This window comes from Zeugodacus cucurbitae, chromosome 6 (genome assembly GCF_028554725.1).
Source record: "Zeugodacus cucurbitae isolate PBARC_wt_2022May chromosome 6, idZeuCucr1.2, whole genome shotgun sequence".
NCBI classification, from domain to species: Eukaryota; Metazoa; Arthropoda; class Insecta; order Diptera; family Tephritidae; genus Zeugodacus; species Zeugodacus cucurbitae.
Window position 1 is genome coordinate 66,321,435 of NC_071671.1, and position 16,594 is coordinate 66,338,028.

A 16,594-nucleotide genomic window follows, 5' to 3' on the forward strand; every position below is an offset into this window, starting at 1 on the left:
TAACCCAGAACGCATTACATGAAATTTCTGCTATTTCGAAGACTATCATTTATTTGAAGTCTAAGATTTTAGTATCAAACCGGGCTTAGAAGTTGTAAGTGATGAAGTCTTACATACTAGTAATGAACTACATGTCTTGATCTATTTAAATACGAATAAAAAAGTAATAATATATATTTTGGCATATTATGTTGGGTTTGAGCCAGTTTTGTTGAGAAATTCTCCCTTGCGAAATCCCACACATCCGCATATATACCAACATATGCTTATGTACATAAGTCTGCCATGTACGAGTATAAATTTGAATATTTATAACATGAGTATATCCGTGGCTGTCAAGCTTTTGCCAAGCTAGCAACTAATAAATTTCATTTGAACATTTATAACGTTCACCGAACGGACAGCACTAACTATGACTGTCAGCTGACTGCACAAAGTTTTAAAATAGTGGCTTGATATATGAGTGGCTTGATACTAGAAATTTAGTAAATATATTTTTTAATATCAGCGCAGCTCAATATTTATGGCAAAAACTTAAAAAATATTTATAGAAATTCTAAATTAAAAATCATTACTACTTACATATATTTTTATTTCTCTCTGCTCTCCCACGCAGCTCCACAAAATCACACATCATCGCGCCGCTGTGACAAGCGTTAAGGTGAGCAATGCCTGCGATGTGTTGATCTCATCGAGTCGCGATAAAACCATTTGCTTATGGTCCTTGGATGATTATACGCTGCTGAACAGCATGCAGATGTGCAGTCCGGTGCGGCGAATTGACATCTCTTGTGACTCGGTAAGTGGCGGCGAAATATTTCGATACTTCATTTTTTGTAGTTAATTAAAATTGATATTTTGGCGTGCGTAATTAAAGCGCTTTAAGTGCTGAGGTAAATATAAAATGTACAAATGAAATGACATGCCGTATGAGTGACCTAAATATTGAGGCGTATAAGCAACCTTAATCTATAGCATAAATGAGTGCAGTTGTGTATTATATTTTATTGAACAGACATACATGTACATATGTGTCATATTAAATATTTTTGTTTATTTATTTGTTGTTGCTTTAACCTTAACCTGTTGTGATTTTAATCTGTAATCCCTGTGGCACACAAACATCGACACTTTCATGTTTTCCCTGCGGTGTATAAGCAATTCGTTAACTTATACGCAACACCTGTGTTTTGTGATTTTTGTGAAACCTGATACTTTATGGTATTTCCTGGGCTATTGTTTGAGATTTATTGTATGAGTTTGGCATACAAGGGGGAAATAGTAATTTATCTTTAATATTTCAATATCAAACGAACAGTTTCAAGTCATAATATTCAGTATAAAAGTGAGGGATTTTATAAAAAATAGTCTTAACAATAAAAACGAAATTGTTCAAATATGATTAAAAAAAATGTATTTGCTTAACATCACATACGAAGTGTGTTCAAAAAATAACGGGAATTTTCATTTTTTGAAAAAAATGTATTCATTAAAAAAACATTTCTTCTACATTAAAAATAGTCATCATTCGATAATATGCATGTCAATTTGAAAATTCTCGTTATTTTTTGAACACACCTCATATATGTATAAAAGTTGAATTTTATGTTAAAAAAATATTATAAACCCTTTAATGACACAATTAAATCCACAACACCCCTTCGGCATGAAATACAGACATTGATTTGTCTTGTTGAGAGCTCAACGAGAGCAGAAAACATGCTATCTTAACACCACTGAGAGCCACAAGTGGATTAAGTGCAGTAGCAAAAATGGTTGAAACACTCAACAAACTGAAATCAGCCAAACAAGAACAACAACAGAAAATTAGTTGAAGAATTTCAACGTTGAGTGGCTGTACGTGTAGCACTGTCAGTTGCAGAGCGCACACAGCATTTTAAGTACACACTCGTAAGGGAATCAAATAGCAACACTTCTACTACTGTGCTCTGTTGTTGTTTTTCTTTCTTTTTCTATTGTGATAAATCAACATGTCTGTGTAGATAACAACCAGAGTGGACATTTATCAAAAGGTCAGCTAGACAACGGTACTTCCGGACCAAGCTAGTTAAGTTGTGAAAATCATGTTTTACTTTTCACTCTTTTTCGCAACATTTGTTGCACCTACATATACGTAGTAGACACGTTGACCGGAAATGGATTTACCGTGACTGTACAGCCGCATTGTTATGCTACAGACAACGGTATTTGTACGGCATGTACTTGTCTGTCTCGGAATTTCGCACAGCAGCTACTTGAGTATGAGTTTTATTGGTATTTCCTGTTCCGGATAGACATCCATACATACTCACCCACAAATACAGTTATAAGTGTTCGCATGAGTTAGTGCGCTCTGTGTCTTTTGACACTTGGCATTTCCTACATTTTCATTTAACGGCAGCCGACATATCTGTGGCATTCTTTCGCCAGCACACACACACAGACATCCTAGACCATACACCGGAGATGCAGCGAGTCTTCGTAAATTATCAGCTCAGCTGGCCGCATTATTTGTATGAAGTTGTTGTTTGGCGTGAAAAGCTGAAATTGGTTGTTAAATAAGCGTAAAAATTTTTGACGGCGCTACCACCTTTACGGCCATGAAATAATGGGTGTTAAAAGTGGAAATGTTTCGTGTTTTCTTTTTTATCATCATTACCAGCAACTTTTATGTCTTATTCAATGCAAAAATTGGCTGAAGCGACACTAGTTCATAGTGTTTTTATATATTTTTTATTACTTTTATTGAATAAAAACTTTAAAAGGTGGCAACACTATTTACAAATCTTCTAAATTTTATTAGAAATATTGCCCTAAAATTTAAAATTCTTCATAATTCACATAATTTATGAATTTATTAAAATACAAAAATTTAAACAGATGGCAACACTACTAAAAAAATTTACAATTTTATTTTTAATATTCTTAATTATAGACCTTACTATTTCATTTAAATATTAAATTTAGGTTTATACAAAATATTTAGAAAGTGCCAATCCTACTCAAAATATATTTTTAAAAATGTTTCAGAAATATTTTTACTACAGATCTTAATATTTCATACAATTTATAAATTAATTAAATACAAAAACTTAAACAGGTGACTATGCTACCCAAACATATTTTTTTGAAATAGCATCAATTGTGGACCTTCTAATATTTCACTTAATTTATGAATTTGATTAAATAAAATTAAACAGCTGGCAACTCTTCTTAAAAATTATTTCAACGGTTTTCTTAAGAAACTCCCTCAGAAAAAATTCATTAGATTCACGCAATCAATCAATCCAATATAATATATAATAATATAAATAATAAAGTATCAAATATACATTCAAACATAAGCTCACACCATGTACCGTTATTGAAAATAATATAAATTGAAAATAAAAGTCATAATCGCTTCTCACCAAAGCGACTACCTTCAGCGACAACTCGACTCTTTAATAAAATTAAACATTTTTGCGCTGCTTCTTTATCAGTCAACAGCATTTCTCGCTCTTCATGGCGTCATAAAGCAGTATTAACCGTTGTTTACTTACGCTCTTCTACTTGCAGGTCTTTCTGTTGGCACACTGTGAAGATAATGTCCTGTATTTGCGCACATTGGCTACCGGCAAGGAGCTGCATGCCCTCAAAGGTCACAAGTCACAGGTGAGATATGAAAAATTACACAAATGTGTAAAGAAGCGAGCTTATTGAGAAAAGGGAGAAATAAGAACTCTTTTGTTGTAAGCTGATTTAAGTAGCTTACGCTTTGAGGTCATAAAAAAATAATCTCATACTTTATCTCACACAGCTCCACGCCATTGCCATCGCTAAGGACAGTCAACGTGCCGTCGTTGGTGGCGAGGATACACGCGCACTCATTTACGATATGCACTCTGGTCGCCTCATACGCTCAATGCCACCCAATCCCGGTTCGATTTCAGCACTCTATATAATGGACAATGATGATTTCCTAATCACAGTCGGCGGCAATAAGATCACTTTCTATTCATTCCGCAACGAGGAGCTCTACGTGCATCCATATTCCCATAATCAGCGCAGAAAACGCTCATTGAAGCGCGCTCAACAATCGCAACGTTCACCGTCGACAACGCTACCGCCGATTACATGCTTCGATATATCACGTGATTCGCAATTGGCCGCAATCGCTTCGAGTCGCAGTGTGCACATTTTAAAGATCAACACTCCCGAATATCAGACCACGCTCGATGGGCATGCAGCACCGGTGACATGTCTGAATTTCGCGCCGAACGGTGAGTATCTGGCGACTGGTGCGGACGATCGCACAGTGCATGTTTGGAATTTGGCATTGGGTGAGGTCACCAACTCATTCAAGGTAAGTTATTAGCGAAGTAAAGGAATAGAATTATCTGTTAAAAATATATATTTTCTTGAACTGTCAATCAGGGTCACAATGCATCGGTCAGTTGCGTCGTAGTGCTGATGGACTCGCGCCGTATCATCTCAACCGATCGCGATTCCATGATGTATGTGTGGCTGGCCGAAGGCGGCAACTTATTGCAAACCATACAGGGTCCGTACAAGTTTTTGGCTGTCACAAATAATATGAAGTTCGCAGTGAGTATCAAAACTATACTAAATTATATCAATTGATCGCTTGCCACTTCGCTAGAACCTCATTCCAAAATCTTTTATATATGTTTAAACTTTCGCAATTCCCCAAAGGTCTCTACAAATGGTGACAATACGCTGAAGATCTGGTCCCTCACGCGTGAGGACGAAAAGTACACCGTTTCACATTCGGACGAGATCACTTGCTTCACAATCACCGCCGATAGTTTGTATATAATAACCGGTTCGCGTGATATGTCATTGAAGGTATGGCAAGCGACTGGCGGCAAGCTGGCACAAGTACTCGTCGGACACACCGATGCGGTGAATTGTGTCGCAGTGTCAGTGACCAATAAGACACAAGTCATATCCGGTTCGAAGGATACCAATCTAATTATTTGGGATCTGCATACGGGCGAGGAGCTGCACACATTGGCCGGACATTTAGCACCGGTTCTGGGTGTCAAAGTGTCGGCAGATGGTATGTATGCGTGTTTGAAGTCAAGGCCAAAGATTTTAAGAACACACACTGCTCACACTGTCCTGTAGGTTCAACGGCAATATCGGGCAGTGACGATAAGACACTAATTGTCTGGGAGACCAAACGCGGTTTGGCGCTCACTTCGCTACAAATGCATGTGCCCTTCCAACGTTTCGACATTAGTCTCGAATGTTCGCGTATTTTGGTGCAATTGATGGAGAGTTTCAATCTACCCGTTATTTGTCTACACAACACGCCAGCACAATATGTTAAACTCCCAACTTACTCAGCGCCAGCAATGGATGCGGAAGGTTTGTTGCTGCAAGAACACTTCATACAAATATTTGTTATAATAATTTTGCAGACTTGCGTCCACAAGGACCCAAACGTCAAATGAAGCGCTTACTCAAGAAGGAAGTATCCTTGGACACATACACCTGGCAGAAGAAGTACGGTCATCTCACTTCTTCGGTTATGATGGCACAGGTAGATGAACGCCTGAAGCGACGCTTCTCCGTCTCCGCCAGCATGGAGGAAATTTCGAAGATCGCCGAAATGAAAACAATCACTTCACAAACTAATCTGGGTCCAGAACAAGCTGCGCTGGCACAATCGCAGCACTTCGATCAGCTGGAGGCACTTTGGAATAAACGTTCGCCACCGCGAAGGAGACACAATGCGGTAGGTTCATTGCAAGCTAAGCTTTTTTTGTAAAAAAAAATTAATAATTTTAATTTTTATATGTGTATATATAATTATAACAGTAAATAGCTTCACTTTTACACTAACGATCAAAAGAAGTACTAAAAGTAATTTTTATTATTGATTTTTGCATAGAGATTTATCAATAAATATACATACTAACCTCTATTTAGTCACTAGAGACATGTAGTAAACACATGCTGAGCTTAAACTCAAATTAAACGAAGTATTTATGTAATTATTGTACCTAGACCCATATATATAAGCCTTATATATAGTAACTTAATATAAAAATGCTTGTTAGTAATATTATTCAGACGCGCATAGTCTTAGTGCTTGGCTTTCTTGTGTTAGTTTGTATTGCGATCACTTAAGATTATACATTAAGAAGTATCAAAAACTCGAAACTGTTTATATGAACTGCTTTAAATAGTCAAAGGTTGGCAACTCTCTTCTTTGTTCATCGAATTTACGCTCCTAATGCACATGGTTGCATTCTCATTTAGAAAATACACTCTCTTTAAACCTCTTTGAAATAATGAGGGAGCAAAGAGCGAATGAAATGAAAAGTGGGACATGTATATGCTTTAAACCGTATACCATTTATTGGTCCTATCTACATATTTTTAGACTTAAGGGCAAAAATTATAAATTGAATCATTCTCCTGACTGCTCAAGAAAAAATTGCCTTTTCAAGCAGGTGTTAGAACCAACTGTTGGTGTTCCATTTCTTTAAAAAAAAAATAACCAGTTCTAACCCCAGTGGCACTCAAACTCATATAAGTTTCCTATGCAATACGCACCGCAATGTAGGCAACACACCAGTGCTAGACAAAGATCTCTCTTTCGTCGGAGTTGCCAACTACATAAGTCGTTAGTGACACCCTTCATTATAACTGTAATCAAGTGTATTGTCGATTATTATATTTCTTTAAGTATTTTATAATTTCGCAATTTAAGTACTAAGTAATGTCTGTAATGTAGTTGTAAATTGTGTCTTTGAGAAAATTTATAATTTTTTGCTTCTTTCCTCTTTTGTTCTATTTCCAAAAACCAAACTACAACAACACTTAACTTAATAAAATCTAACAAACACAAAAACAATAAAAAATTGCAAAAAAATCAAAACACAAAATCGTCACGTCACTGCACACAGGGTCTCTCACGGCAAACATCGCTCGTCGAGGACCGCCTTGAGTCATCCGATGACGATGAGTATCACGACGAACGTACAGGTATGTTTTCACTCTCGTGCGATCACATACACTTATTAGCACATATACCGAGCATGCTGCGAATGCGTTCACTTTCCTTGCAAGAGCACATTTGGGTTACATGTAGTATGAAGGTACCGATTGCCCATTTAGCACTACAACAACACCGCCACCAATACCGTCACCATTTCCACATGCCACACCATCACTCATATACCATACAACACACCACCACCACCACCACTACCACTACCACTTTCAACAACACAACCGGTAGCAGCAGCAATTTCGAAACGCTGAGCAACAATAGCAACAACAGTTGTCATAACAACAACAGCAACAGCGTTAATGTTACTAACACTAAACAACACACTAAAAACCATACGCATACCTGCGCCTGCGTGCTGTTCCACCAACAAAGTCAGCTGACCAACGAACAACAACAAGAACAATACCAACAACGTCGACGTTGCAACAGCAGTGCCAGCGCACTGATGCAACAACCAGATTTAGTACGCGACTTGCAGTGTGACGCAGCGCCCCAGTCGGTCTGCGACGATGCGAGTTTAGAGAATGCAGATGAAGCAACCGACTACCTCGGTCGCGCGCGTCGCCTCTTCCACTGGCGCAGCTTCAAATCGCAACGCGCGGCAAACGCACAGAAGTGTCACTCTTTGCAACCGCAAATTTACTTAAACACCACAACAACTTTAAGCTCTACTCACACATCCAACTATCATTGCAGTGCACAGGCTGGTCTACCGCCACGAGCCACGCCCATTATCATCGTAGAGAATTATGATCATCGCAATGTCCATCAAGTGCGCACAAATCGTGTAATCCATCCGCATACGGGACGCGCCGCTTGGGGTCAGACGGCCGATGAGGCCGCCACCGAACTGCGTTGCGGCAAGAAGCGACGTTGCGTGAACAGTAAAGTGGCACCAACGCACACAACAACAACGCATGCGAGCGCCACACATTCGTCCAATCAGCGACCTTTCAGTGACACAGCGTTGCCAACACACGTTCGGATGTCCGAATATTTGCGACGCAGCTTGCGTATGTCGCGCATATTCAAGCGATCACACTCGCATGGCGAGAAGTCATCACAACAAGCGGAGACGCCCATTGGCAATAAGGGGAAACCAGTTGCGGCTGAAGCTGACTACAAGTATGCTGAAAATCCGGGGGGTGCACTCTGTAGCCGAGCACATAAGTTGCATCATAAATTTAAGATAGAGAAGTTAAAAGAACATAGGCGTACTAAATCCGTGGATAAGGAGGGAGATTACGCGAACACCTCTTGTGTGACACAGTAGTCGTAGTGGTGCAAAGGAATTAACGTAGCTTTAGGGCTTAGTTCATAGTGTGGACTGTAAACGCGACGGGCTTTGGTGCTGATACGAAGTTTATAGTGGCCTCCAAAATATATCACGTTTCCAATGCACTATATATGCTTTATTTTTTATCTCTCCACCTTAATGTGCCTAGGTTTAACTATATCTGTAAACTTCGGAGACCCGAAAGCGAATTTTAATTTGATAAGTAATTTTTCGAAATATACATACAATCATACTTTATTCAGTCCATGCTCTATCAAATTCCGCTCACAAGGAACAGTCCAACTCTTACACTTGATATATAAATAATTTCCTTTAACTCCTGTTGGAGCACAGCGCAAGAACAAATTACACTTCCATAATTCCTTTCCAAATGAAGAAGTCCTCACCCACATTTTTGTCTCATACCATATAGAAGAGCACTTTACGCTTCGTCGCTATCAGCATATACTTCACAGTTTTTGTAAAGCGTAGATCCTTGATATATAATATCTTTCATAGCAGTACAGATGAAGTGTCAACGAGATTACCAAGATTTCGACAATCATTTATCTAGCGATGGCAGCTATTATTTTCTTATCGTTCTTAAATATTATATTTATTTACCATGTGTAGAGGTAGGACTGTGTCTTTTAAAAACATTTTGTGGGATTGAAGCATAAATCCGGGCAGTTTCTAAATCTCCTCTCTTATCATTAGACAATTTTGATTGGAAATTAAAAAAAATAAACGATTAATCGAACAATTTAAAATTGAATATTGCAACTATGTAATGATGAGATGTGTCCTTAAAAAATCACGAATATTATATATAAAATATATGTATATACAAAGTACAGCAAATGATGGAATTTATAAAGGGTGATTTTTTAAGAGCTTGATAACTTTTTAAAAAAAAAAAACGCATAAAATTTGCAAAATCTCATCGGTTCTTTATTTGAAACGTTAGATTGGTTCATGACATTTACTTTTTGAAGATAATTTCATTTAAATGTTGACCGCGGCTGCGTCTTAGGTGGTCCATTCGGAAAGTCCAATTTTGGGCAACTTTTTCGAGCATTTCGGCCGGAATAGCCCGAATTTCTTCGGAAATGTTGTCTTCCAAAGCTGGAATAGTTGCTGGCTTATTTCTGTAGACTTTAGACTTGACGTAGCCCCACAAAAAATAGTCTAAAGGCGTTAAATCGCATGATCTTGATGGCCAACTTACGGGTCCATTTCTTGAGATGAATTGTTCTCCGAAGTTTTCCCTCAAAATGGCCATAGAATCGCGAGCTGTGTGGCATGTAGCGCCATCTTGTTGAAACCACATGTCAACCAAGTTCAGTTCTTCCATTTTTGGCAACAAAAAGTTTGTTAACATCGAACGATAGCGATCGCCATTCACCGTAACGTTGCGTCCAACAGCATCTTTGAAAAAATACGGTCCAATGATTCCACCAGCGTACAAACCACACCAAACAGTGCATTTTTCGGGATGCATGGGCAGTTCTTGAACGGCTTCTGGTTGCTCTTCACCCCAAATGCGGCAATTTTGCTTATTTACGTAGCCATTCAACCAGAAATGAGCCTCATCGCTGAACAAAATTTGTCGATAAACACATTTCGAACCGAACACTGATTTTGGTAATAAAATTCAATGATTTGCAAGCGTTGCTCGTTAGTAAGTCTATTCATGATGAAATGTCAAAGCATACTGAGCATCTTTCTCTTTGACACCATGTCTGAAATCCCACGTGATCTGTCAAATACTAATGCATGAAAATCCTAACCTCAAAAAAATCACCCGTTATTTCCATTTAACCTCTATTTGTGCACTTTTTAAGTAAAAATTTTAGATTTATATTTTTACATGGAAATACTTTTAGTTATAAATGATAAAAACTATATTTCAGAAAGGGGTTTTTAATTACGATAATATCACCCTCATTTTGAGTGTCAACTGGCATAGAATCCATCGGGTATATATAATATGAAAAAAATCGCAAAAGTTTTATATAAAATATACATCTAGCAACAATAAATTCTTGCCGTCAACTTTACTTCAAACACACAAGACGAATCAGTCATCAAAGTGCCTACATATTTACACTAACACACACGTTATATAGCGGTACCATATTTTTTTTTCTATCCTAAATATTTTCTTTATGTAATTCATTACAATTCAATCTTTAAATAATTTATTAAAATGTATTTTCAATGATATTTTGCATGAAATTTTTGGAAATATTTCACACAACTAGTTCGCATTATGAATGTGCTACCACAAAATATGAATATTTTACACCATTTTAGATTTGTAATTAAAATATATTTGCGATTATAAGTAGTGTTGAAGCATGGAAAAAATTTAGTAAATCACGAATTTTTGTAATTTAATGTTTTTTAGTTTAATTATATTCTTGATGTAGAATTTAGATTTTTTAAATTTATTTCTGGCGTCAAGTAAGTATGTATGTATAAAAAATAAAGTTAATAAAGTGCGAAAATCGTAAAGAAGATTTTATATATTTTTTTTTTTAATAAGGCAAATATAATAAATTAAGGCAAATATCCAACGCCTTGAATCGCCACTACTACTATAATCATATACTCAATATGACCACAAACAACCAAAATTAAACCCTTAAATTTTTAAAAATTCTCTTTGAAGAACGCTCTCTTATATGGAAAGGAAACCATTTAATGGATTTAGAAGAGAAATTAAAACTAAGCTAAACTCTTCCGTTGTATACAAAACAAGCGTGGCTGTGAATACCTTATTCAAGTGGTATAACCACTTGCTTGATTATTATAGAATATACACAATGTATACTAGTTGTTTGTTCTATTCGCAATTTGTACTTTCGTGATTTTATAAATTTAGCGAAGAAATCGAAAACTAAGTTATTTGAATACCTAATTAATGAGGTATAATATCTTGCTAATATAAAATTTGTTAATTATACCAATCTATGCGAGTTATACCAGTTCTTCATTCGATTCGCAATTTAGTGAGTCGAATATAGCAAGAAGTTTTGCCGAATCAAAGTGGTATAACCGTAGAACTCATTAAAGTGGTATCCTAACTCTAATTTAGTATGCCATTCTAAGTAATTTATACCAATTCTTTGTTCAATAAGCAATACGTAGTCTACTACATATTTTTGGTTATACTTAAGTAATAGATTTATGCCAGTGGCATGTTCGATTCGCACTCTCTTCGAATCGGCGAATCGAAGTCAGTTAGTGCAAACAAAGGTGAGTACTTTTTTCAAAACATCTTTTAAGCACATTTCGCCGAACAAACAAATAACATTCTTATTCACTAAATCTAAATATTTTCATAAATTTTTTTATTAATAAATTTAAGTTTTAACAATTTTACGAATGTTTTATTCTACTACTACTACTACTACTACTGTAATATAATATATTCTTTGTGTTTATAACGTAAAGCAGACTTTCTCGTTACATAATTGAAAAACCAAAAATATTTTTCGAACTCTAAATGTTCCGTTTCACAAATTGTCGAGTAAACGCAGTTAAACCAATATATAGATTTGTATAAAAATACTTTGCATTTGGGTACCTTTGATTGAACTAATCATAAATTGTTTTTATATACATTTTACTTTGAAATTACCTACTCTACAACTGCCTGCCCGAACACAGTGCATTCGAAAACCAGCTCGCGTAATTCCCTGCAGCAACCCATTATCTAAGGAGCACCCAAGTCCACAACCAACATAACCCCAAAAGCAAGCATATTGAAACACCCGTCAAATAAAATAGTAAATAGTTTAACATGCTCACAAACAAAACTAAGTTTAACAAGTAACAGTAATACCCAGACACCTGTGTATTTGTTGTAATTGAGTGTTGTAAACATAGAATATGCTCTGAGCGACGTTTTTAACCTAACAAAAATGTGCACACAAATGTCAATATGATTTTATTACCTAAAACATTATAGATGATTTCGATGACTATATCCGGGCGACACTTCAGTAAATTCTCAATTTCCACATGTGTATACAAATACAAAAGTAAATGACGCAAAGAAATCGACGTTTTCGGAAACTTACCTCAAATGAAAAATGCTGAAATATTAAAGCTAAATATGATTTTTGTAGTTTTAAGCACGCAAAAAAAAATAAATTAAAAATTAAATTAAAAACAACAACAACAACATTAAAACAGTAATAAAACAGGTAATCAACCACTATCGTCTACAAACACAAATACAGGGTGCACATGAAATGCATTTCACTTGAAATTATGTCAAATTAACACACATACTATACATATACAAACAAACACACGCAAGTAAGTGGTGAGTTTCGACAAAAAAGAGTACGTAAATCGTTAAATCAGTAAGTTAGTAAAATTATTTTTGAGTTTTCGTTTAATTCAATATAAATAGCAACAATTATAATAACAAAAACAAATTGCACTAAAACACACAACAAAAACAACAGCAACATTTAGTACACATAAGAGAGAAAGAGAAAGAGAGAATGTAATAAGTTATTTAATAAAACAACAACAACAATGGCAACGCAACCCGTAACGGCTTCACAATGCATGTAAGTAGCTATGGAGAATGTAAGACTATTTGAATTGTACTTACAATATTTAGCATAACGCTGATATACCTCATATAAATAGCAGAGAATCATGTTTTGTTTGTATGTATGAACGCTTAGTCAAATTTAGCAAATAGCTGAATTATTATATGATTTTTTTTATTCGTAGCGCTTTTGTAGTAAACGCTTTTATTGTTAATTATCGAAAATGTAGGCGAATTAGTCGCATTAGCATACACTTATACATATATGTATGTATGTACTTTTACACACACACACACACACTCACAAATATCTGGAAACCGTTATTTTAATTAATTTACTGCTTTGATCTACGCTGTACTACATATATATATTGTATTTTATTTATAAAAAATAGTTCTTTAGTATTAAGAGCATAGTGTGAAAATGCCGTTCGTTTCCAATGAACTCCGAAAGTGTCCAAAGGACTAGATTGAACTTAATTAAGGGCGATAGATGGCACTGCTGTCCCTTTCAGTTTATCTCATAATTTCTTGGTTCACGTAAGGGTACTATTACTCGACTTTCTACTAAAAGTACTACTTCAATTGTTAAAAAAAATTGTCGAAATCGGACTATAACTTTTCAATGCCCCGGATATCGAATATGAAGAACACCGAAAATATCGGTAAATCACTCAGATATCTTAATTTTATTCAGAGGAAATCTTTTTCTCCTAATAGTGTGTCTCTGTATCAGGAATGGTTAGAATCAGGTCATAACTTCCCCTAGCTCTCATATAGCTAATTATAGGATTTTAAAAAATACGATGGACTTAATAGGTTATAAATCGGGTAATATATGAAATATCCATTGTAGAATATGGTCGGAAGAAAGCACGCCTGACGATTGGAATCTTAGTGTGCTCTGCCCAATCCATAAGAAGGGAGACCCCACAATCTGCGCCAACTACCGTGGTATAAGTCTCCTCAATATCGCATATAAGGTTCTGTCGAGCGTATTGTGTGAAAGACTAAAGCCCTCCGTCAACGAACTGATTGGACCTTATCAGTGTGGCTTTAGACCTGGAAAATCTACAATGGACCAGATATTCACCATGCGCCAAATCTTGGAAAAGACCCGAGAGAGAAGAATCGATACTCACCATCTTTTTATCGATTTTAAAGCTGCCTTCGATAGCACGAAAAGGAGCTGCCTTTATGCCGCGATGTCTGAATTTGGTATCCCTGCAAAACTAATACGGCTATGTAAGCTGACGTTGAGCAACACCAAAAGCTCCGTCAGGATCGGGAAGGACCTCTCCGAGCCGTTCGATACCAAACGAGGTTTCAGACAGGGTGACTCACTATCGTGCGACTGCTGCAATCTATTGCTGGAAAAAATAATACGAGCTGCAGAACTAAATAGAGAGGGTACAATCTTCTACAAGAGTGTACAGCTCCTGGTGTACGCCGATGATATTGATATCATCGGTAGCAACAACCGCGCCGTTTGTTCTGCGTTTTCCAGACTACATAAAGAAGCGAAGCGTATGAGTCTGGTGGTGAATGAGGACAAGACGAAATATCTCCTGTCATCAAACAAACAGTCAGCGCACTCGCGTCTTGGCTCCCACGTCACTGTTGACAGTCATAACTTTGAAGTTGTAGATAATTTCGTTTATCTGGGAACCAGCATTAACAACACCAACAATGTCAGCCTTGAAATCCAACGCAGAATCACTCTTGCCAACAGGTGCTACTTTGGACTGAGTAGGCAATTGAAAAGTAAAGTCCTCTCTCGACGAACCAAAATCAAACTCTATAAGTCGCTCATTATTCCCGTCCTGATGTATGGCGCTGAAGCGTGGACGATGACAACATCCGATGAGACGACTCTTGGGGTTTTCGAGAGAAAGGTTTTGCGTAAGATTTATGGCCCTCTAAACATTGGCAACGGCGAATACCGCAGACGATGGAACGATGAGCTGTACGATTTATACGACGACATTGACATAGTTCAGCGAATAAAAAGACAGCGGCTACGCTGGCTAGGTCATGTTGTACGGATGGAAGAAAACACTCCAGCTCTGAAAGTATTCGATGCAGTATCCGCTGGAGGAAGCCGCGGAAGAGGACGACCTCCACTCCGGTGGAAAGACCAAGTGCAAAGTGGCCTGGCTTCACTTGGTGTTTCCAGTTGGCGCCAAAAAGCAAAAAGGAGGAATGAGTGGCGCGCTCTGGTGGATTCGGCTATAATCGCTTAAAGCGGTTCCTACGCCAAATATATATATATATATATGAAATATCTTAGCCAAATTAAATGAGGATATAGTCTTCTATATAATGTATGTCGGTGGTGTAAATGAGTTTAATCGGTTCAGGAATTACCTCAGCCCTTATATACCATATATGATGATTTTCTCTATTGGACTTTATACCGAATATATGGGTAAAATTGTGTGTGATCTTAATAAAAATATAGCAATAAATTGCGAGAGTATAAAATGTTCGGTTGCACCCGAACTTAGCCTTTCCTTAATTGTTTATTCCTTAATTAATTTTTTAACTCATGCCAATGCTTTAAATCTTACGGACAAAGGCGACACTACTCTGGAACACTACCAGAATCATATTCTCACGTTAGTTGTAATTTTTCGTTTATGTCATTTCAACAAGCGAGATCTTTGACCACTTCTTTAATATAAAAAGCGGATTCCAACAAGTAAATGATGGCTGCTAATTGGTTCCAGTTCGATCTTTTCTAGAAATTGGAGCATATTTATAGTAGCTTAAGTTCGATTCGGAAGACATGTTTTCATTCGACCAAACTCCTCAGATATTTTTTGGCTCCTCAGATTGGATATGCTAAGAATTCTGTAAAGAATTCGAATTTGACTTGCTTGAAATAACCTACTTTAGCTAGAAATGGTACGTTCAAAAAATAACGGTAATTTTACAATTCGTAGGGTTTGGAGAATCCAATTGCCAACTTTCGTTATTATGTCGATATACATACATAAATGCCGCTGCAGTACGATAAATTATCAGGTCTGTAAAGTTAGACGTGTTTTGAAGAGCTTGGCGTTTTTTGTTTTTAAAAGTTCTCACATTGTTGCCTGTTCGTGAATACTTGGTCAAACAATACTGTAACAATGCCCCAGCCGTGTGACATATCCTAATTCCAAAAATAAAGATAACCCAAAAACGCGTTGTTTTACAAACGTACGAGAAATCGCTGAAAGAGATAAAGGCAATTCTATTGGAACCAGCTGTTCTGCCAATTGTCGAAACACTTTTCAAATTCGATTTTTGGATTAGCATCTTTTTTTTCAAAAAACGATTTTTTTTGTAGATTTATAATATGGAAATCGTTTTAACTATTTTATGTATGAAATTTAAAAGGTATATAGGCGTCGTCATTATCGGGATGGGTCGGTTCCAAACGTGTTTCGTATATTACTTTCCTTAGAAGATTAACACCCCTTTAATTCACCATTAATTAACTAGTCATTTAGTAATCACGGTTAAGTGGTTGTCTATCGATGCAATCCTTTAGGTTTTATAATCAAACATATACCAATTTTATACTAGCTCGAAACAATAATTTTTGAAATCTCAAAATAAAATTCATAACTTAGTCATAAATCACTTCATAATAGAAACAAATATTTGTATTGTCCATAGTAATTGTGCAAGAGACTCAAGTTGTTAGCTAGTGTCTTTTCAGATTATATATTAA

The 16,594-nt window shown here is 36.5% G+C and overlaps 1 protein-coding gene across 12 annotated transcripts in view; it reads left to right on the top strand.

Moving 5' to 3' along the window:
* LOC105211683 (protein qui-1) overlaps nt 1-16,594 on the top strand; it is a 118,946-nt gene that overhangs the window by 99,694 nt on the left and 2,658 nt on the right. For 8 of the 12 annotated variants that reach the window (XM_029039884.2, XM_029039882.2, XM_029039886.2 and 5 more), the window contains 8 exons: nt 617-799; nt 3,559-3,654; nt 3,800-4,345; nt 4,417-4,587; nt 4,696-5,062; nt 5,131-5,373; nt 5,427-5,743; nt 6,921-10,842. In XM_029039884.2, coding sequence (XP_028895717.1) covers nt 617-799; nt 3,559-3,654; nt 3,800-4,345; nt 4,417-4,587; nt 4,696-5,062; nt 5,131-5,373; nt 5,427-5,743; nt 6,921-8,300 — 3,303 coding nt within the window. In that variant the 3' untranslated portion in view covers nt 8,301-10,842. Of the gene's footprint in view, nt 1-616; nt 800-3,558; nt 3,655-3,799; nt 4,346-4,416; nt 4,588-4,695; nt 5,063-5,130; nt 5,374-5,426; nt 5,744-6,920; nt 10,843-11,978; nt 12,256-12,279; nt 12,893-16,594 lie in introns of those variants that run through there. The other 4 variants (XR_008471641.1, XM_011183256.3, XM_054232733.1 and 1 more) reach the window with 4 other exon arrangements.